The sequence below is a fragment of the Lygodium microphyllum genome, chromosome 17 (genome assembly GCF_053477565.2).
Source record: "Lygodium microphyllum isolate KBCC chromosome 17, Lygodium_microphyllum_v1.1.10, whole genome shotgun sequence".
In the NCBI taxonomy this organism is placed as follows: Eukaryota; Viridiplantae; Streptophyta; class Polypodiopsida; order Schizaeales; family Lygodiaceae; genus Lygodium; species Lygodium microphyllum.
In genome coordinates this window covers 3,200,222-3,218,136 of record NC_141151.1, presented here as the reverse complement: position 1 = coordinate 3,218,136, position 17,915 = coordinate 3,200,222, and the positions used below count along the sequence as shown (strand labels likewise).

General features: G+C 40.8%; 1 protein-coding gene across 1 annotated transcript; it reads right to left on the bottom strand.

Moving 5' to 3' along the window:
• Positions 1 to 4,353: 4,353 nt before the first annotated feature.
• On the bottom strand, positions 4,354 to 10,373 carry LOC148021516 (short-chain dehydrogenase TIC 32 B, chloroplastic-like). Its single transcript, XM_087696916.1, has 8 exons — positions 9,844 to 10,373; positions 9,113 to 9,344; positions 8,766 to 8,845; positions 7,774 to 7,927; positions 5,966 to 6,044; positions 5,720 to 5,807; positions 5,154 to 5,200; positions 4,354 to 5,050 (listed from the first exon to the last, which is right to left on the bottom strand). Exons 1-8 carry the CDS (start codon positions 9,962 to 9,964, stop codon positions 4,865 to 4,867), a joined length of 987 nt encoding a protein of 328 aa, XP_087553042.1. The 5' UTR covers positions 9,965 to 10,373; the 3' UTR covers positions 4,354 to 4,864.
• Positions 10,374 to 17,915: the final 7,542 nt, after the last annotated feature.

The following is a 17,915-nucleotide window of genomic DNA, read 5'->3' as shown; positions in this document are numbered from 1 at the left end:
TGGCCTGACTTGGAGCGCCTATAAGGGTGGTTTACAATCTATGTAGAAGGCCATCGAATGTATATGTCTTTGTTCTGAAGAGGTCCGAGTTGAGAGTGAGCCCGTGAGAGGAGTGGAAATGGTACGGTATGAACCACATCTCAGCATCTTTAAACACAAATAGCCAACACGCATTCGCTTGAAAAGAGAGAGATCGGAAAGGAAATGGACTTGTACAAGAAGGAGAATGAATGAGGGACAAATCGTAGAACTTGCAGAAGAAGAAATCACACTACTAGCTACCATGCCCAACCATGGCTCTGATACCATGTTGAGAACACGGATCTAGAGCTATGCTAGCTATGGCGGATGAAGGTTATAAACATAAAACATGATTGAGATAAATAATTGTAACTCAAGTGAATTAGGTTCCAAGATAGATTAACTTGGACTCATAAACACAATCTTGAGTGACATAGAATGATAGTACTATTGCATTGAAATGAGTGTCCAAGTACATGCTTATATAGCTTTAGGATAGTACCACTCTCCTCATTGTGCATATGGGATTCTAAACATCTCTTGCTAGAGCATACATCATTTGTCTATCTTCTAGCCTCTTCAGGGCATAGATTCAGCCTCTATGGGCATACATCTGGCCTTTATGGCCAAGCATCATTTGTTATTCTCAACAGATGAAACATGTTTAGGGAGTTCATGCTAGCAAATCTAATGTGAGGATCCCAAATGCTAGCTATCCAAGATGGAAAGCTTATTAAAAGGAGGGTAATACTGAGGAAATAATTTGAGGACTGCATAAAAAAGGGCAAAATGTTGGATACACAAGGTTGATGTGATCATAATATGTAGCGTCTCTCATACAACCCATATTAGTACTAAAGGCTCTTGATGAAGGATGTGACATATTTAGTGACTCTATTTGATTTTTTGGGATGCCCCTACGAAGGATTTTGAAAAAGAGAGCCTAGAAAATTGGCTCATGCTCCTTGCAAGCACATCTATTTTGTTTTTCTAAAAGCGCTTTGATTAGACCAAAATGCACATAAAATTACCCATTAAGTGGCAGCTACTAGGGTGGATATTATTTCAAACATGGGGTAGAAAATGAACAAATATGTTAGAAGATTTTGTGGTGATGGGCACATCTTGGGCCAATGATTTTGGCCCTTAGATACAACTATTTGCTTTCAAGAAAGGTGGTATTAGCATTATGTATTAGATTTCACAAATGTTCACAAGTCTTTTCATGAAATTATTACACCTACTTTGGTGGAAACAATCTTTTTTATACTTGCATTATTATATAGACATCTTTAAAGTGTTTGTAATGTAATACTCATGCATGCCTTACAAATTTTATGGTTCGATAAACAATAATAGAAATTATACTTTGTTTTCTAATAATTGTTCAAACACAACAGAATGTAGTATTTAAGTGTGCAGTATGTAAAAAGGTAGGGAGAGAGAGATGAGGCAACAGGGAGCAGTGAACTCCCATATTCTTCATTATTCCATGTACTTCACACACATACTAAATAACTAAAAGAAACTATCTTAAAAAAATGAATTTCTCTTTACCAAGTGATTTCGTAAAGCATTTTGGATCTACTGGGCATTACATTTGGTTGTCAGTTACATGATCTTTGAATGCTTTCCATCTTATGCTTTACGGGCCTGAGATAGCTTGGGATTTATGCTCCAGATGTACCCTACTGGGATTTGGCATGTCTGATGCTATGTATTCAATGTATTCAAGCGTCGCTTTCTCTCTTTGCATCTAACTTCACTTCCAATGGGAGCCTCTTGGTATATTCGGATGTACACATATTCTTATTTACACTTGAGCTTGAGCTTGTGGAACAGTTACATGCATTTGCTCTCTTGAGAGCTTTATGTCTACAGTTAGTCTGTAGTGGGCTGATTTGATACGCCTATTGGGACCGGCACCTATCTCTGTCGTAGGTTTATCAGTTTTGTATGCATCTTGGATGGTTATGTATTGAGCTTCTTGCTCTATCAGTTTTGCTTGTGATTGGTCTCTTCTCTTACCCCGAGACCCATTACATGCATGACTTTTAGACTTATGAGATGTCTCTTGCTTGACAGGTGATTGGTTTGACAGTTCTTGGTACCCTCTTGCTCTTGGACACTCATTGTTGGATGTATCTTGCTACCTGGCACTTGCAGTGACATATGTATTAGTGATTCCTTCATTTTGGGACAATTTTACATACTACTGTCATTTATTACAACAAACTGAAATACTAGCTGAAGGATAATTTTCAACATAAGTAGGGCTAGCTGGTCCATCAGAGACCACTATCTTCAGATTACCATACCATGAGACCAACTCATCAAAAACTACATCCCTGTTGATCAAGGTTTCCAAGTGGACGAATCATAGCATTTGTAAGCCTTTCTCTCCTATGCATAGCCAAAAAAAACACTTTTGACAACTTTTGGGTCTAACTTCTTCCTCTTTCATCAAGCACATGTACGTAGGCAATGCAACCGAATACTTTTAGGTGACTAATGTCGCCCATACAGTTTCTCATACGGAGTCAAATCATGAACCCCATCTGTAGGTATTCAATTCAACACATAAACTATAGTAACCACTACTTCAGCTCAATAAGCATTTAGCAAATTATTTTCATTAAGCATTGCCTTTGCAGCTTCCATACGAACCCAATTTTTTCTCTTTGCCACACCGTTCTACTAAGGTGTGTAACTACATGTGAGCTACCTTTTTATGCCAGCTATCCACGCTAATTTGGTGGCAATACACCTCGAGTATTTGTGGTTCATACACCCTTAAGCACTTGGTTTAATACTACTCTCTGAAGCAAAGTGTCTCAACTTGTTGGCCACAAGTTATGCTTGAGTAGTAACCGATGTAATCATTGCCATGCTAATCTGGCCACTCTTGGCATTGTCCACACTGGGCAAAAGAATCACGTGCTTGCTGCTTTGGGTCAAAGCTCCTAATTTTGCATACTTCAATTGATAAATGAGTCAACATTGTAAGCATGTGTCAGCTCCATGATGCCACAATCTTGTGAAAGACCTGGTCCTGACTATTCTATCTTGATGTGTTTGCTGATCTTCAAAATACCTTGGTCACATAGCTCACCAACAAAGCTCCATTGCGAACCATTAAACCCTTCATATGCTGCCTCAACAAGCCTTGTACAACAGTTGCATTGGACCAAAGTTGCAAAGCTTCCTGGATCACAATGGCTCCGATACCATGAATGACTAGAAGGAACTAAGTCTAAGTGACCTGATGACTACTCACACTGACTAACTCTACCAAAGTTGAATGTACCCGACTTATTGACTACAACTCACATGCTAGAGACAACTCGACACTAGCTATCATGTTAGTGTACATGAGTTGAGCTTGAAGTCTCAACACAATATTATGTCTTACAACAAAGAAAGAAAAGTCAAGTATCTCATAAGATTGAAACATTCCTAAACATGCATGAAAGCGAAAAGAGAGAGCACCGATGAAGATCCAAAGTTATATTTAACATAATAGAAGTTAGGTTATAGTAAAACAACGATAAATGAACTTTTTTAAGATTAAAATTGGTAGAGACATTGCTTCCATGTGTATATTGAGAGAGAGAGAGAGAGAGAGAGAGAGAGAGAGTGTGTGTGTGTGTGTGTGTGTGTGTGTGTGCGCGTGCTTTAAACATCCTTTTGGATACCTAGAAGGCATGTAGGATGAAGTTACACACACCAACGTTTGTCATTATAATCCGCTTTGGGGAGCCCTTTGCACAAAAGGAAGCCCTTTCTAAGGCACTATTAATACAAAAAAGAAAACCTACCAATAAGGCTAAGTTGCTAACACATCGAGACCCAAAAGTATCGAGGCATTAGATGTGCTCATGTACTTAGACACAAGCAACAACTAATACTTGCAATATTATTTCATAAACCTCTAGGAATCCAAACATCACTTTATAAAAACAACAAATAATGGAGTTGTAGCATATGCTAAAAAACTACTTGTAGATCCTAGCACATCACAACCTCCTTGCAAGAGATGGAAATTAGAAGGATTGTAATAATGCCAAGTGATGGAACAATATTAAGAGGGCAAGGCAAGAACATAGACAATTCAAGCACTTTGATCTCACTTGTCTAAATACTCATTTAGCTCACCACCGATTATATGGATTTTTAAGTATAATGCAAATAAGGGTTTAAAGGTTGTGAAGCATTGTCAAGAGACATGATCATAGAAGGATCACTTACTTATTTCATAATTGGATAATAAGATACTTAAAATTGATATTAATATCAAACACAAAGAACAATTTTGCATGCAAAATTAGGGGTTCACTCTCAATGTGTGTTTGTAGAAGTTTGGAACTCATGATGTCATTACAAGACTACATGGTTATTAACTTCGTGTGAGTATGGGGGGGTTGTATATTGGATCCATCGGTCGTCTACAAGAAGTATAAAACCAGTCGAGTTAGGGGACTCAGATTAAACAGGCTAGAATTGGATCATTGACTTCATATAGGAGGAGAGGACATTGGGAAGTGGAGTGTATCTATACAATGAGCATAAGCATGTCACAAGACTCCTCACAAAACTATGTGACAATGCGCATAAGACTAGGCTAGATCACATGACAATGTAAAGTAAAGGAGGCTAGGCTAGCTCTTCATGAAGGCCTAGTGGAGGTGAACAAGTAAGAAGAAGAAGAAGATGATGATGATGATGATGATGATGATGATGAGTCTTGGTAGAGGGTATGAGGCAAGGAAGGGTTGGATAAGCAAAAGATTGAGAGTGGGGCTTGAGTGGGGGAAGGGTTGACCGATGAGGCTTAATGAAAGGGTTAAGGGGAGCATAATTTTGTGGCTGTTGAGAAGAGTAATCGTTCGCTGAGGTCCCAAAGCTGCCGGGCCTGGCGGGGGTCATCGCCGCAGGGCGAGCATGGAGCTTCGTTGCAATCAGCGAAGTACTTGCCAGACACGCCTGCAACCCTGGGGTGGGATGCCACGTAGCATATCGTCGCAGCACCCTGTGCAAACAAATGTCAACGATAAGCGAATCACTGACGCATCTCTCTCTCTCTCACGCACATATGCCTATACTCATCGTTTGCAGAGAAGAGCCTCACTCACCTGTGGAATGGTCTTCATGAAGATCGAAGCCACACTCAATATCGTGTCTGCATTGCACATACAACCCACCAAAATGGCAGTGATCAAAAGCTCCAGAATTTCCTCTCTATACAGACCCAAATTTCATATGCTCTGCATAGCCTACCACAGGATGCAAATCACAAGTTTTTTATATTTTTCCGATTTGGGTAGTAAAAGGGGCTGTTTTCCCTTATTCTCCCTGGACTGTTCGAAACCATGAGCTTCTGTGAGAGAGACACCGCATACCTAGCTAGGTGCGACCGGGGGCAAGGGGCTTGCCGGTCCCCCTGCTGCAATCCCTCCCTCGCAAAAGCTCATGATGTCGTCGTCATAATTCACAATGTGGGAATTATAGTGGGAACTTGTCTAAAACTTCCTGTGATTCATTTTTTATAAACACCCAGAGTTGACATGCATTGCAATAGCCTGCCACAGAGATGCAATATTTACTCGAGATTATTTAAAGAGCAAACTCTGGATTGATGAGGCTGTGAGATTGGTCTTTACATGTTTTTTTCCCTAAGGTAGCAGAAGAGAAATCCGACCTGTGACAAGGCCTCCACGGTCACGAGTGATGTTGGTCTTTACAATGCCAGGGTGTAAAGAGTTTGCAGTCACACAACCCCCAACCTCCTGCATAGATAGAAAAACATACACTCACAAAAAGCTTCCTTAAATCAGGGCCTTTTATCTCCTTTCTTTATTGGGTCTTTGGTTTTTGGGAAAGTGGTATACACACACACAGACTCAACCATTCACTGTTTTTTAATGCTACGTAAGGAGTTCCCTACCTTCAATCTCGTGGCCAGCTCTTTAGCATGCAGTATGTTTGCAAGCTTGGACTGTGCATAGCTCTTGCTCTCCACAAAACTGCACAAAGCAATCCAACATTCACTAAAACATTCTTATTGCACTTGTTTAATGGCAACGGGTCACATTGGCTAAAATCCTGCATCAGAAGAAATTATGTTTACAGGATAGGTGAACTGATCAGCCAGAGGAAGTTCAGAAGCAAAGAAAAACCAGACATTCAAGTGCAGTTAATATAAGAAACAGAGGAAGATCTTCCATCTAGATATCTACACAGCCCAAAGACACTTTAAAACCCATTTCATTCTCACATTTATAAGAAAGGGACCTAAAAGTCTTATGGCATAAGTACTTTTGCCCTTGGGAAGATCAAAACTTGCCTCTGAGGTCAATCCACTTGACTTTTACGCTTCTTCAAGGACTGATTGGGAATTCACACACGTACATAGGTGGGTAGATTGAGACAGGAAAGTTTGGAACTTTTTAGATGTCAAGCAATTCCCCTGGCCTGACTTTCAATGAATCAAATTGAGAGAGAGAGAGAGAGAGAGAGAGAGAGAGAGAGAGGACATGATGATGAACCATGATGATGATGGAAAGAAGAATTACCCTCAATTGGATAGAAATTGGGCAGCTACCTAACAATTCATGGACACTACGTGACTGAGATACACAAATATGTTTCTCTTTTGCCTTGCTTCTGGTGCTGATTTTGACACACCTGTGTTTTTAAACTCCAGGAGGCAGCTGTTAAATTATGGCTACAAAGATGTCATTTTGATGTTATTTAACTGAGGATTCATGTGAGGATCGAAGCTGCCTTTTTGCTGCTGTTGGGGGTGTTGCTAGATTCTTTATTAGTTCCTGTGTCTTCTTTTTAGATTCGAAGCATAGATTAAAGAGTTATGGCTTTGAAAGACTGGTCAAAGAGACGGCCTATTAAAACAATTCTATGGAAAGGAGATTCGAGAAGGAAAATATTTGGATGAGAGATGACATATTAAACATGATCCAGCAGCCTCTTGTTGTATAGGTTCTCTATGTTTGCCTTGTTCTTGGTAAGGGCCCACATAGAGGCTGCTGTCTCATCTGATAACTTCCCATAAAAGGTTTGGGTGATTTCCTGTAAAACTTGGGTGTCTCATGATTTTCCATGCAGGGATAGGGTGATTTCCTATGAATCTTCGGCATGACATTCGAACTTTGGTGTTCCCAAGACCACTTCATACCACTGGATTGGGCATCCATCCATTGACAGGGTTTTAACAAAAGCTGCCTTATGGTTGCAGAGGCCCCGAGCATCATAGGCCACCATTCTTGAGGTGTAGAATTTTGGGTCATTTGCCCTCTGTGTTTGCTTTATTAACTGGGGGTAATTGGACCTGAATTTGGACAGCATTGCCCTTTGTGAGACCAACATGAAGCTGCTTTGCGTCTGAGTGGTAATACTTTTGTGTAATGCTCCTGTTCTAGGAAGGTTAAACTGAGAAACACCTCTACAGCTGTACTACCCCTCAATTATGAAAGGGTTCCATGGTGGAAACATGGCAAGGCAGGCTGTTGCCTTTGTCTATTTGGGGCTCAGAGTCAAAAACCAGGCCAACAAACTCTCTCTCTGTCTCTCTCTCTCTCTCTCTCTCTCTCTCTCTCTCTGACACTAGTGAAATGCTCACATGTAAATTCTTTTTTAAGCCAGTACCATGCTCATATGAAAAGAACTATTTACTAAAAAGAAGGGTTACAGATCTTTCTTTTTCTTTTTTTCCTTCTTCTTCTTAGTTTACAAAACCTGTGCGTGTCATGGAGCTTGTCAAAGTCTATGCCTTTGTTGCCCACCCATGTGTGGAGGCAACTGGCTACGTTTACTATTCTGCCTTCCACATTGCTTTGCCTGGCACTCTCAACCATCTTCTCCAAAAGAAGGTTTGTCAGCAAAAAGTGACCTGTCATCCCCCCCCCCCCCCCCAAACACAAAAAAAAAACAACACCACAGACATGGCATTATTAAATTCCTCCTTTAATGCTTAAGTTCCCGCACAGCACATATTTCTGTTTGTCAATGTCAAGTCCTTACAAGGAGTCACCTTTTCACAATTTAAGACAAGAAGTTTGAGCATTGATGCAACCCACCCATGTCCCATGCCTGCTACCAAAGCCTACCTAGTACTCACCTAGGACAACTTGTTGGCATGTGCCTCTAACCATATGCACCCTTTGGCCTGCAGGTGGTGGTGGCCATCATGTACCGGTTATGCTCTTTGCGGGGGCCGATCGTCAACACAACACAAGACACACAATCATGTCAATCTACCTTGCCTTCCCTTTTTCCACTTCACACACCATCACACAAACTCTACTGCAGCTACCAGCAGACCACACCATCGATTACACCATGTAGCCAAGTATTGCAGGAGACCATGAATGAGGAGGGGTCACGGCTGGATGAAATCACCAGCATCCAAATGCCAAGTTGCATCATCACACATCACCATCCAAATGCCAATGCCTCGTGCACACGCCATGTATAAGGTGAAGTACCCAATCCCAATTTATGCAACATTCTGCCATTATTTGCCCACCGTGGGTGTGTACTTTTGGCTGCTGGTTAGCCTATCCCATCAACAAAAGGCAGCCACATGGAATGATAACCAATGGGGATTTGATAGCTTGCTTGCGTGATTGCGTCAGGGAAAGGAGCATGCCGAGTGTATCAATGCACTTTTTACTGTTCACATGTTTAGTAGATTAGAAACACTAAAGGTTACATATCCATATATTCACCTAAGTGATTTGTAGCAAAAGTCATCTCGTAGCCTTCATCAGACCTTTTGAAGGTCTTACTGAACACACCGGCATTGTTTCTGCAAGGTTTCCAACAAAGGATCACCTTAGAACATGTGCTTACAGGATGCTGACAAAAACTAATCAAAGGAAAGGGAACGAAACAAAAACATCAATCAATAACCAATAAAGCAATTCAAACTAATTCTAATCCTGCAGTTACAGTAATTGATGTGGGATTGGAGGCATGTGGATGATCAGGGAGGCTTGCGTTAATGACATGCACACATGAAAAGGAGTGACGAGCTAAGGTTATGATGGCACTAAAACATGATACACAAGCTTACATCAAGACATTCAAAGGCAGGCCAAGTTCGAGGAACTGTGAAGCAAAAGCACGGACTGAGGAAAGTGAGCTGAGATCCAGCTCCAGCACTACAATTCTCGCATCAGGAACCTCTTCCTGTATTCTGCTCTTTATAGCCTTAGCTGCCTTGAGGTTCCTGGCAGGTATCACCACTTGAGCTCCCCTCTTGGCAAGCACTCTGGCAGTCTCAGCTCCAATACCAGAAGTAGCACCTGCCAAATCATGCAGAACATATAATCAAACAAACAAGTCTTAAAACTCTGGAACTCCATTGACAATTACAAACCCCTCCAGAAGGTTAGTAGCATCTCAAGAAGATTATAAGTAGCAGGTTAATCCCAAATAAGCACATGCAGTCATGTGATTTCAGCTTCTAAAAGCAAGAGACGAAGCCTGGTGTAGCATGCCATGTCAAATAAGCTCTTGCAGTGCAGCAATAAGCTATCAATAGACAAGCGAGTCAATCACTGCTAATGGTGAGCCACCAAAGAGGCAGATTATTAACGGTGATCGAATCCAAGAGGTTTACTATGTGATCATCATTGCTCCTGCCTGTGAATGGCCAGTGAAGCTCAATGCGCCTAAGAGGTGGTGTCATGGATCACCTTTAACGGTGATCGAATCCAAGAGATTTACTATGTACTCATCATTGCTCCTGCCTTTAATGACCAGTGAAGATCAATGCGCCTGAGAGGTGGTGTCATGGATCACCTGTGACAATGGCAGTGATGTGTGAGAGGGAGAGGCCGTTGGTAACATCCTCTGCTGTAGATTTGGAGCCATAGCCACTAGGACCAGGGGAACCCCTCATGTAATCTATCAAAAAGACCATATTTCACTGATCCTCGGTCTTTAGCTTCTGAATCTTTCTCACAAGACTGAGAAAGGATCACAAGAAGCCAAGTAATAGCGATGCAAAATGTGGTATGGGGAGGGGCAGTGTGCTGACGAGAGAGAGAGAGAGAGAGAGAGAGAGAGAGAGAGAGAGAAGAACTACGGGTGACGAAAGATGGGATATGGTTAGCTGGGGCAGTGATGAAAAGAGAGGGAAGAGAGCAGGACGGCCTATTCTCCAACTGCTGGGCTACGGCAGCTACACTGGGCTAGGATTGCTGGGGGCAGAAAAGCCTACTATCTAATGGCAGCAGTCATATAAATAAGGGCGTTGCGTTTATGCATTGCAGGCGGAGCCGCAGCAAGTACTAGGGTGATTGTTACAAGAGAATAGTAGGATTCCTGCTTTCTTAATTTTTGAGGTACGATAATGGGTTCTTGATGTATTTTTTAAAATAAATAAAAAATGGTAATTCGATATTTTGTGTCATTTTTATACGACAGGAGCTCTCTTTTTCTCGCCGGCCTTCTTCAGAAAGTTGGTAGGGCAATGCATGCTCATTGCTCGCCTCTCGATGCAAAAGACACAGACCCACAGAGAGAGAGAGAGAGACGGGTCATCGCACGTGCCAAAGACTCCCGGCCATGGCACGCTCTGCACGCTTGGGGAGCCATCCAGGCACACACACACACGAGAGAGAGAGAGAGAGCCACTTCTTCGACCTTGATCAATCACAATCCTCTCCTTTGCATGGAATTGAGCACTGCGATCCTGCCCTTTTCCAGTCCCGCATTCTCATCATGACACACACATACACGCGCACATGTGCCTCTATAATCCTCTCGGTGCATTTCTGGACCCGCGTGTGCTTCGCCTAGCTGGAATTTCCTTGCAAATTGCACTGCTAAGCCTTAAGGTTCATGAACCATCGCCCATGTAAGTCCAGTCCACCCGCACCAAGCTCTCGGCACTCCACACGAGAGGGTGTGGATGGTTGTCTCCACAACTCCGACTCAACACCGATCAGTGGCGCAAAGGCATTCGAGGTCCTTATCAACTAAGGGCAATGTCCCATGCTGACTTGCTACACTTTCTAAAATTATAGCAAGTAGACTGCACGTAGCACTTCCCTCCTATTTTATATAAAAGGGAATCACCTTACTTCCAAGACTTTAGAATAGTATAGTCTAGCTATTACTTGTGTGTGGCATGATCCTCATCCTATTATATCTAAGAAGGAACTCCTTTTGGCGATCCTAATATATCTGAGAAGGAACTCCTTTTGGGGCCAAGGAACTCCTCTGGGGGAGCCCAACATCTGTCCCCATGCTTACACAAATGGATAAGGGGAGCCATCAAGGGTCCCCATGGTGCCTTGCTACCCTAGGAAGAGCACAACTACACCCAGCCTCCCACCTATCTACTTCACCCCATGGCACCCTAAGAAGGAGGGGCACCTAGAGCTAGGCCCCCGCTGTCAAGAGCCCCCTTTGCTAGGACCCCCCATCCATCTAACACATATGCTACAAGAGGCCATCAATGTGCCCCCATGGCAACCCACCACACTTGCAAGGGACTAGCCTTAAGACCTACACCCATCTACATGAGGGGGACTATTAGCACCTCCATTGGTGCCCCATTACACTACCCTCCCCTCCAACATTTTCTTGGGATAAATGTGGTTATGCCACAAGCAAGGTGGGAGAATGCAATAAACAAGAAGAGAAACAAATAGTTGGAGGAGGAGGATCGTCTTCTTCTTCTTCTTCTTCTTCTTCTTCTTCTTCTTGATGGCTCGTGGGAGAAGGAGAAACTCTTGGCAACAAAATGAAGCTCCATGGCAACTACCTTCAACCTTTAAGAGCTGGAGGGAGATGTTGAGTAAGAGTACAAAGTAAGAAGAATGAGGAAAACAAATGAATGAGAGTGGAGCAAGGAATAGGGAGAGAGAGACATCCAAGTCAAAACAAGCTTGAGAGAAGAAACAACATAGCATGAAGAATAGTCACAAAAGAATGTTGAAGATTCGATGCAAACTCTTGGTGAATAACTCAATAGAAACATTGTGGCTCTTCAAGAGGTCTAACCAAACATAAAATTTTCTACATAAGTGAGCCAACTTGGTTATGCTTGGTATAAAATGCTCCAAGTGAAACATGTGTACTTAATGTACTAGAAAGGTAGCACATTATATTTCTTGAAGTTAATTCTATCTCTAAAAACCTCATATACTAAAATCCTAATCATAATAAAGTATATTGGAAAAGAATCATAATACACTGTGTTACCCATTAAAATCTTTAGTATTTAATGGGAGTATAATGCGCAATTTATTGTTTTGTTTATTGTGGCAACTATCGTCATTTGCAAGCGGTAAGTTACTACTCATATTATTTATATGTACATGTATTTCTAATCTTCTTTAATAAATATGGTGGAACTAATTGAGAATGGGTATTTCTATTGCCCAATGAATACACAAGCTTGTAAGACCAATCTCATTCCTTCCTTTGAGAAACTAAAATTGAGTGTCAAAGATAGTGATAGCATTTATCAAATGGTCAATTAACTTCCAACACTTGAAGTGAAATGTGCTATTGAGAGAAGGGATGGTTCTTGTGAGTTTCTTGATGTATGCCCTTGCATGCCACGATTCAACTTCTTTCTAAAATCAAATGAGGGAGTGGTTGAAGCATAATCAAATATCCATGGTGTAAGCACTACTTGGTTGATGCCTTTCTCTCCATTGCCAATATAAAGTAGTGTATTGTGAGGCTGCACTCTTTGTTGAAAACAATGAGTCTCCCAGAGCCAAGTATTGTGCCTAACTTGGTGCTTGTCCTTACATTGTTCTCTTTGAATGATTTTTGAAACATCATGACCTTGTGTCATCTTATTTGGGCACTCCTCCAACAAAAGCCACCATGAACTTAGAGGTTAGTGACTAACTTGAGAGCTCACTTGTAGCTACTCCATCTACATAGGAAATTTTGCCTTGGCTTTTCAAAGCCTAGGAGGAAAGAAGTTGAAGATGCTTTTACATCAAAGTCAAGGACCATTTCATATGGGAAAATGTCTAAGGGAGCACACTGATAGAATCATGTTTGTGCTTATCCTACATTCATTAGACCTTCAAAAAAGATTATATGCAATAATGGTATGGTGGTTGTCTTTGGAGAAGAACATGTGCAACTAATATTTTGCCCCTTGAGAAGTTATTGGTTAGGGCTTTTGAAATGCCATAGAGTCAATTGTCTATATTTTGTATGTATAACACAATAACATGTACTTTCATGGGTATCTAAATAGCACAATAGGCAAGGGCTTGCTAACAAGTGAATATAGGACTTCTACCACCTATCACTACTGTAAAGGTATAGTCACATGCATTGAGAGATGTAATTGCAAGGTGTTTTATATTTTTCCCCAAGGATACTAGAATGGAAAGGATAGTGCATGCTCAAAAACATACTCAACAAGGAACATCACGTCTGCCATTGAGAGTGTCCAAACAAGTCGATTAACATAGTGGACATGGCAATATACAAATGAAATGTAGCAAGGAAACTAATAATTTGTTATCAAACAAGTAAGAATACAACAAAGGTTGGAGACCAAGAGTTAAATAATTTCCTAGAGGAGTTAATGCCATTGATTCAAAACCACTAGTACCTCTTCAAATGCTCGAACAAGAATTTAATCATTTGCACACCTCATTGCCTTGCGTCTATAGATGTGGAAAAGACAAGATTTACAAACAACAAATAAATTCCAATTTGTATTAGAGTTCTTGGTATGTCTCACCCTAGACCAAGGTTTGGGCTTCTTGAAGGGTTGGAATAGAGCTTTTGTTGCGCTTTTCTCCATTAAATCCCAATGAATACACATGCTTATTAGTCTAGTCTCATTCCTTTCTTTGAGAAACTAAAATTGAGTGTCAAAGACGGCAACAACATCTATCAAATGGCCAATTAGCTTCATATACTTGAAACACAATGTGCTATTGAGACAAGGGAAGGTTCTTGTGAGTTCTTTCATGTATGGGCTTGCATGCCACCATTCAACTTCTTTCTAAAATCAAATGAGGGAGTGGTTCAACAAATCTCCATGGGCCAAGCACTACTTCCTTACTAGCTCTCTGTCCATTGCAGGTACAAAGTAGTATATTGTGAGGCTACACCCTTTGTTGATAACAATGAGTCTTCTAGAGCCAAGTATTGTGCATGGCTTGGTGCTTGACTTTGCATTGTTCTCTTTGCTTGAATCATTATCAAAACATCATGACCTTGTGTCATCCAATTTGGGCATTCCTCCAACAAAAGCCACCACGGACTTAGAGGTGGATGACTAACTTGAGAGCTCACTTGTAGCTACTCAATCTAGATATGAAATATTACCTTGAATTTTACAACCAAATGACCATTTTATATGGGAAACAATCCAAGGGAGTACAATGATATTGTCTGCTTTCTTCTACATTCATTAGATCTGCAAAAAAGATTATAGGTGGCATCTTTGGAGCAAACCACATGAAGCTATTATTTGACCCCTTGAGAAGTTATTGGTTAGGGCTTTTGAAATGCCATAGAGTCAATTGTCTATATTATGTGTGTAGCACAATAACATGTACTTTCATGGGTATCTAAATAGCACAATAGGCAAGGGATTCCTAGCAAGTGAAGATAGGACTTCTACCACCTATCACTGTTGTAATGGTATAGTCACATGCATTGAGACATGTATTTGCAAGGTGTTTTACATTTTTCCTCAAGGATACTAGATGGAAAAGATGGCACATGCTAGGACACACACTCATAGTATACAATGAGGAACATCACACCCACCATTGAGAATGCCCAAGCAAGTCAATTAACATAACGGACATGGAAATATACAAATGAAATGTAGCACTGAAACTGATTAATTGGTTATGAAACAAGTAAGAATGCAACAATGGTTGGAGACCAAGAGTTGAATAATTTCCTAGAGGAGTTAATGCCACTGATTCAAAATTAGTGGTACCTCTTCAAACACTTGATCGAGAATTTTATAGATTTCGCATGCCTCGTTGCCTTGCCTCTATAGATGTGGAAAATAAAGGACTTAGCCTTTGTTGTGCTTTTCTCCATTAAAATGCATGGGTATGGTTGTGAAGACGACCTTACCAAAATGCTCTTAAACTATGGCAATGTATATACATGTGTTCTATTTCGCAATCTTGGCATCTCAACTCATTGTATTCCTTATTTAGCTACTCATCATTAGATTTACATCTAATATCAATTTTTTGTCTTTCTGAAGTTATAAGGTTCCCTCTCTGGCTAAGAAGCAATGAGATGGGAAGTTCTTTGAGAAGGTGGTCCCCTAATAAACACAATTGAGCCTTTCTTTGGCCATGGTCTTGTCCACTAGCACATTCTAATGGGAAGTAGTCTTTTAATGTGATATGAGACTATGTTATCTTTCATTTCTGATATTAATGTAATTGGCACAAAATATGGTTACTTTCTATCGTGTTTGTCATTGCAAATTTGATGATTGATGGAACACTTTGTTTTGTTTTGTACTTAGATTTGCATTCTCTGATGGTGTATTTTTTATGTGTAGCAATACTTTTATAATGTCGATTTATTTCAATATGTGATGTTCAAAAGAAACCCGCCATGTTAGTCTTTCGAGTGTTTATTGTTTTTAGCATTTAGGTGGCACGACCAAAAACACTTGATGAACAGGCCACAATCTATTCACGTTGAGCAAATGCAAGCCAACAATGGAACTATTGTTACTATTCGTTGGATGAAATGTTCATGAATGTTAACAAATACCAACTCTCCTAAATGAACAAGCAATTATGGAAATTATGGCATTAATCTATTTTTGTTTATCACTTTTTCATGATAGAAAGGTTTCCTTTTACTACAAATTTCATCATTTTCAACTCTAGGGCCAAGAGATTGCATGATTAATCTACCAAAAGATGGGATGAATCGCAAAAGCGTACATGGATCTCCTTTTACCACATGGAGGGGTGGTCGTGTAGACTTTGAATCTCACATGTGGTCTATTGACCTGCTATTACAAGCATCAAGATTGGGGACACCTTCATGTACTTTTATGCAAAAATAAAACTTGGCATTCTGCAATTGCATGCATATTGTTTTAGGAAGTCATATTTTAGGGAGGATTATGAGCAATAGAGAGACATTACAATTCAATCCATTACCACTGAAATCAAAGAAGAAGCCTACTATCATGTCACAACCACAATCACCAAATCTAGTGGTTAAGTAAACAAAAATTTCAAGTAAAGACAAGCAAGATCCTGATTAGCATGTGGCCCAACTTGAAACCTGATGGGAAGTAAGTGATCATGACCTGTTGTATGATGACCAGGTTAAGAATTGTTACTTTGCAACTACTTTACATGGCAGAGCTATGGATTAGTATAGTGCATATGGATTGGCTCACTTTCACTATAAGAGAATGGGGTGATAGTGCCAGAGATTTGCAACATGAAATAACACCCTTGCTATTTGCATCATTATATGCATCTCAATTTTCAATTTTTCGATGTGTATACTGACGCCAATAGTGGCGCTCATTGCGGTGCCATTCTAAGAAAAAAAAAGTGACAAAATCTAAGCACGACATTTTCCGCAAACATTATCAAGAGAGAGCAAAAGAGAGAGCGAGAGAGATCGCTGCTTTGAGAGGGAGACAAAGAGGGAGAGAGAGAAAAGGATAGCTCCTCACTGCCATTGTCACCTCATCGTCGTACGTGAAGAAGAGGGAGAAGTGCACAAGGGAGAAAGAAGGGGAGCTGCGAAGAGGAGACACAAAAAAAATTTACCTTCGGGTCTTTGAAGTAGGTATATTGCCTCTCTTGCCTTTGTTTTGTGTTTTCTTCTTTTCTTTTTTTCGTTTTTCTTTGTAATGAAATGCATTGAAAGAGAGGGAGAAAGGGAGGGAGGGAGGGAGAAGAAGGAAGAGAGAGAAAGAGAGAGAGAAAGGGGGAAAGGTAACAAAGAGAAAGAGGAAGAGAGAAACGAGATATGAAGGGAGAGAGGAGAATGAGTGAGAGAAACAATGAGGGAGAGAGGGGGAGAGAGAAACAAAGAGAGAGGAAACAAAGAGAGAGGAAACAAAGAAAGAGAAAGACAGAAAGAAAGATGGGGGGAGAGAAAGAGAGAGGAAGAGAGAAGGAGAAGGTAGAAAAAAAGTGTGAGGTAAAGAGAGGAAGGAGAGTAAAAAGAAAAGAGGGAGGGAGAGGGAGAGAGAGGGGAGGAGAAAAAAAGACACAAAGAAAGAGAAAGATAGGGGGGAGAGAAAGAGAGAGGAAGAGAGAAGGAGAAGGTAGAAAAGAAGTGTGAGGTAAAGAGAGGAAGGAGAGTGAAAAGAAAAGAGAGAGGGGGGGAGAAAAATAGACACAAAGAAAGAGAAAAAGAGAGATAGTGAGAAAAACAAATGAAGAGTGAGAGAGAGGGAGAGAGAAATAGAGAAACAATGAGAGAATTAGAGAGAATGGAAAGATAGAAAAATAAAGGGGGAGGGGGAAGAGAAGACAAGGAAAGGTGGGGAAAGAGGGTCTTTCAGTATCCTTGTTTTTTAAGTTTTTTATTTTCTATCTTTGATTTTGATTGTAACAAGATGCGTTGAGTGAGACGACTGGGGAGGGAAGGAGAGAGAAACAGAGAGAACAAGGGAGGGAAAGGAGAAGAGAGAGAAGAAGTAAGAGTGGGGAGGGAAGATCGGGGGAGGGGGAGAGGAAGAGAGAGGAAGAGAGAAGGAGGAGGTAGAAAAGAAGGGTGAGATAAAGAGGGGAAGGAGAATGAAAAGAAGAGAGAGAAAGAGAGGGAGAGAGAGAGAGGGGGGAGAAAAAGGGATGAAAAGAGAGAGAAAAAGAGATAGAGAGAAAAACAACTAAAGAGCGAGACAGAGGGAGAGAGAA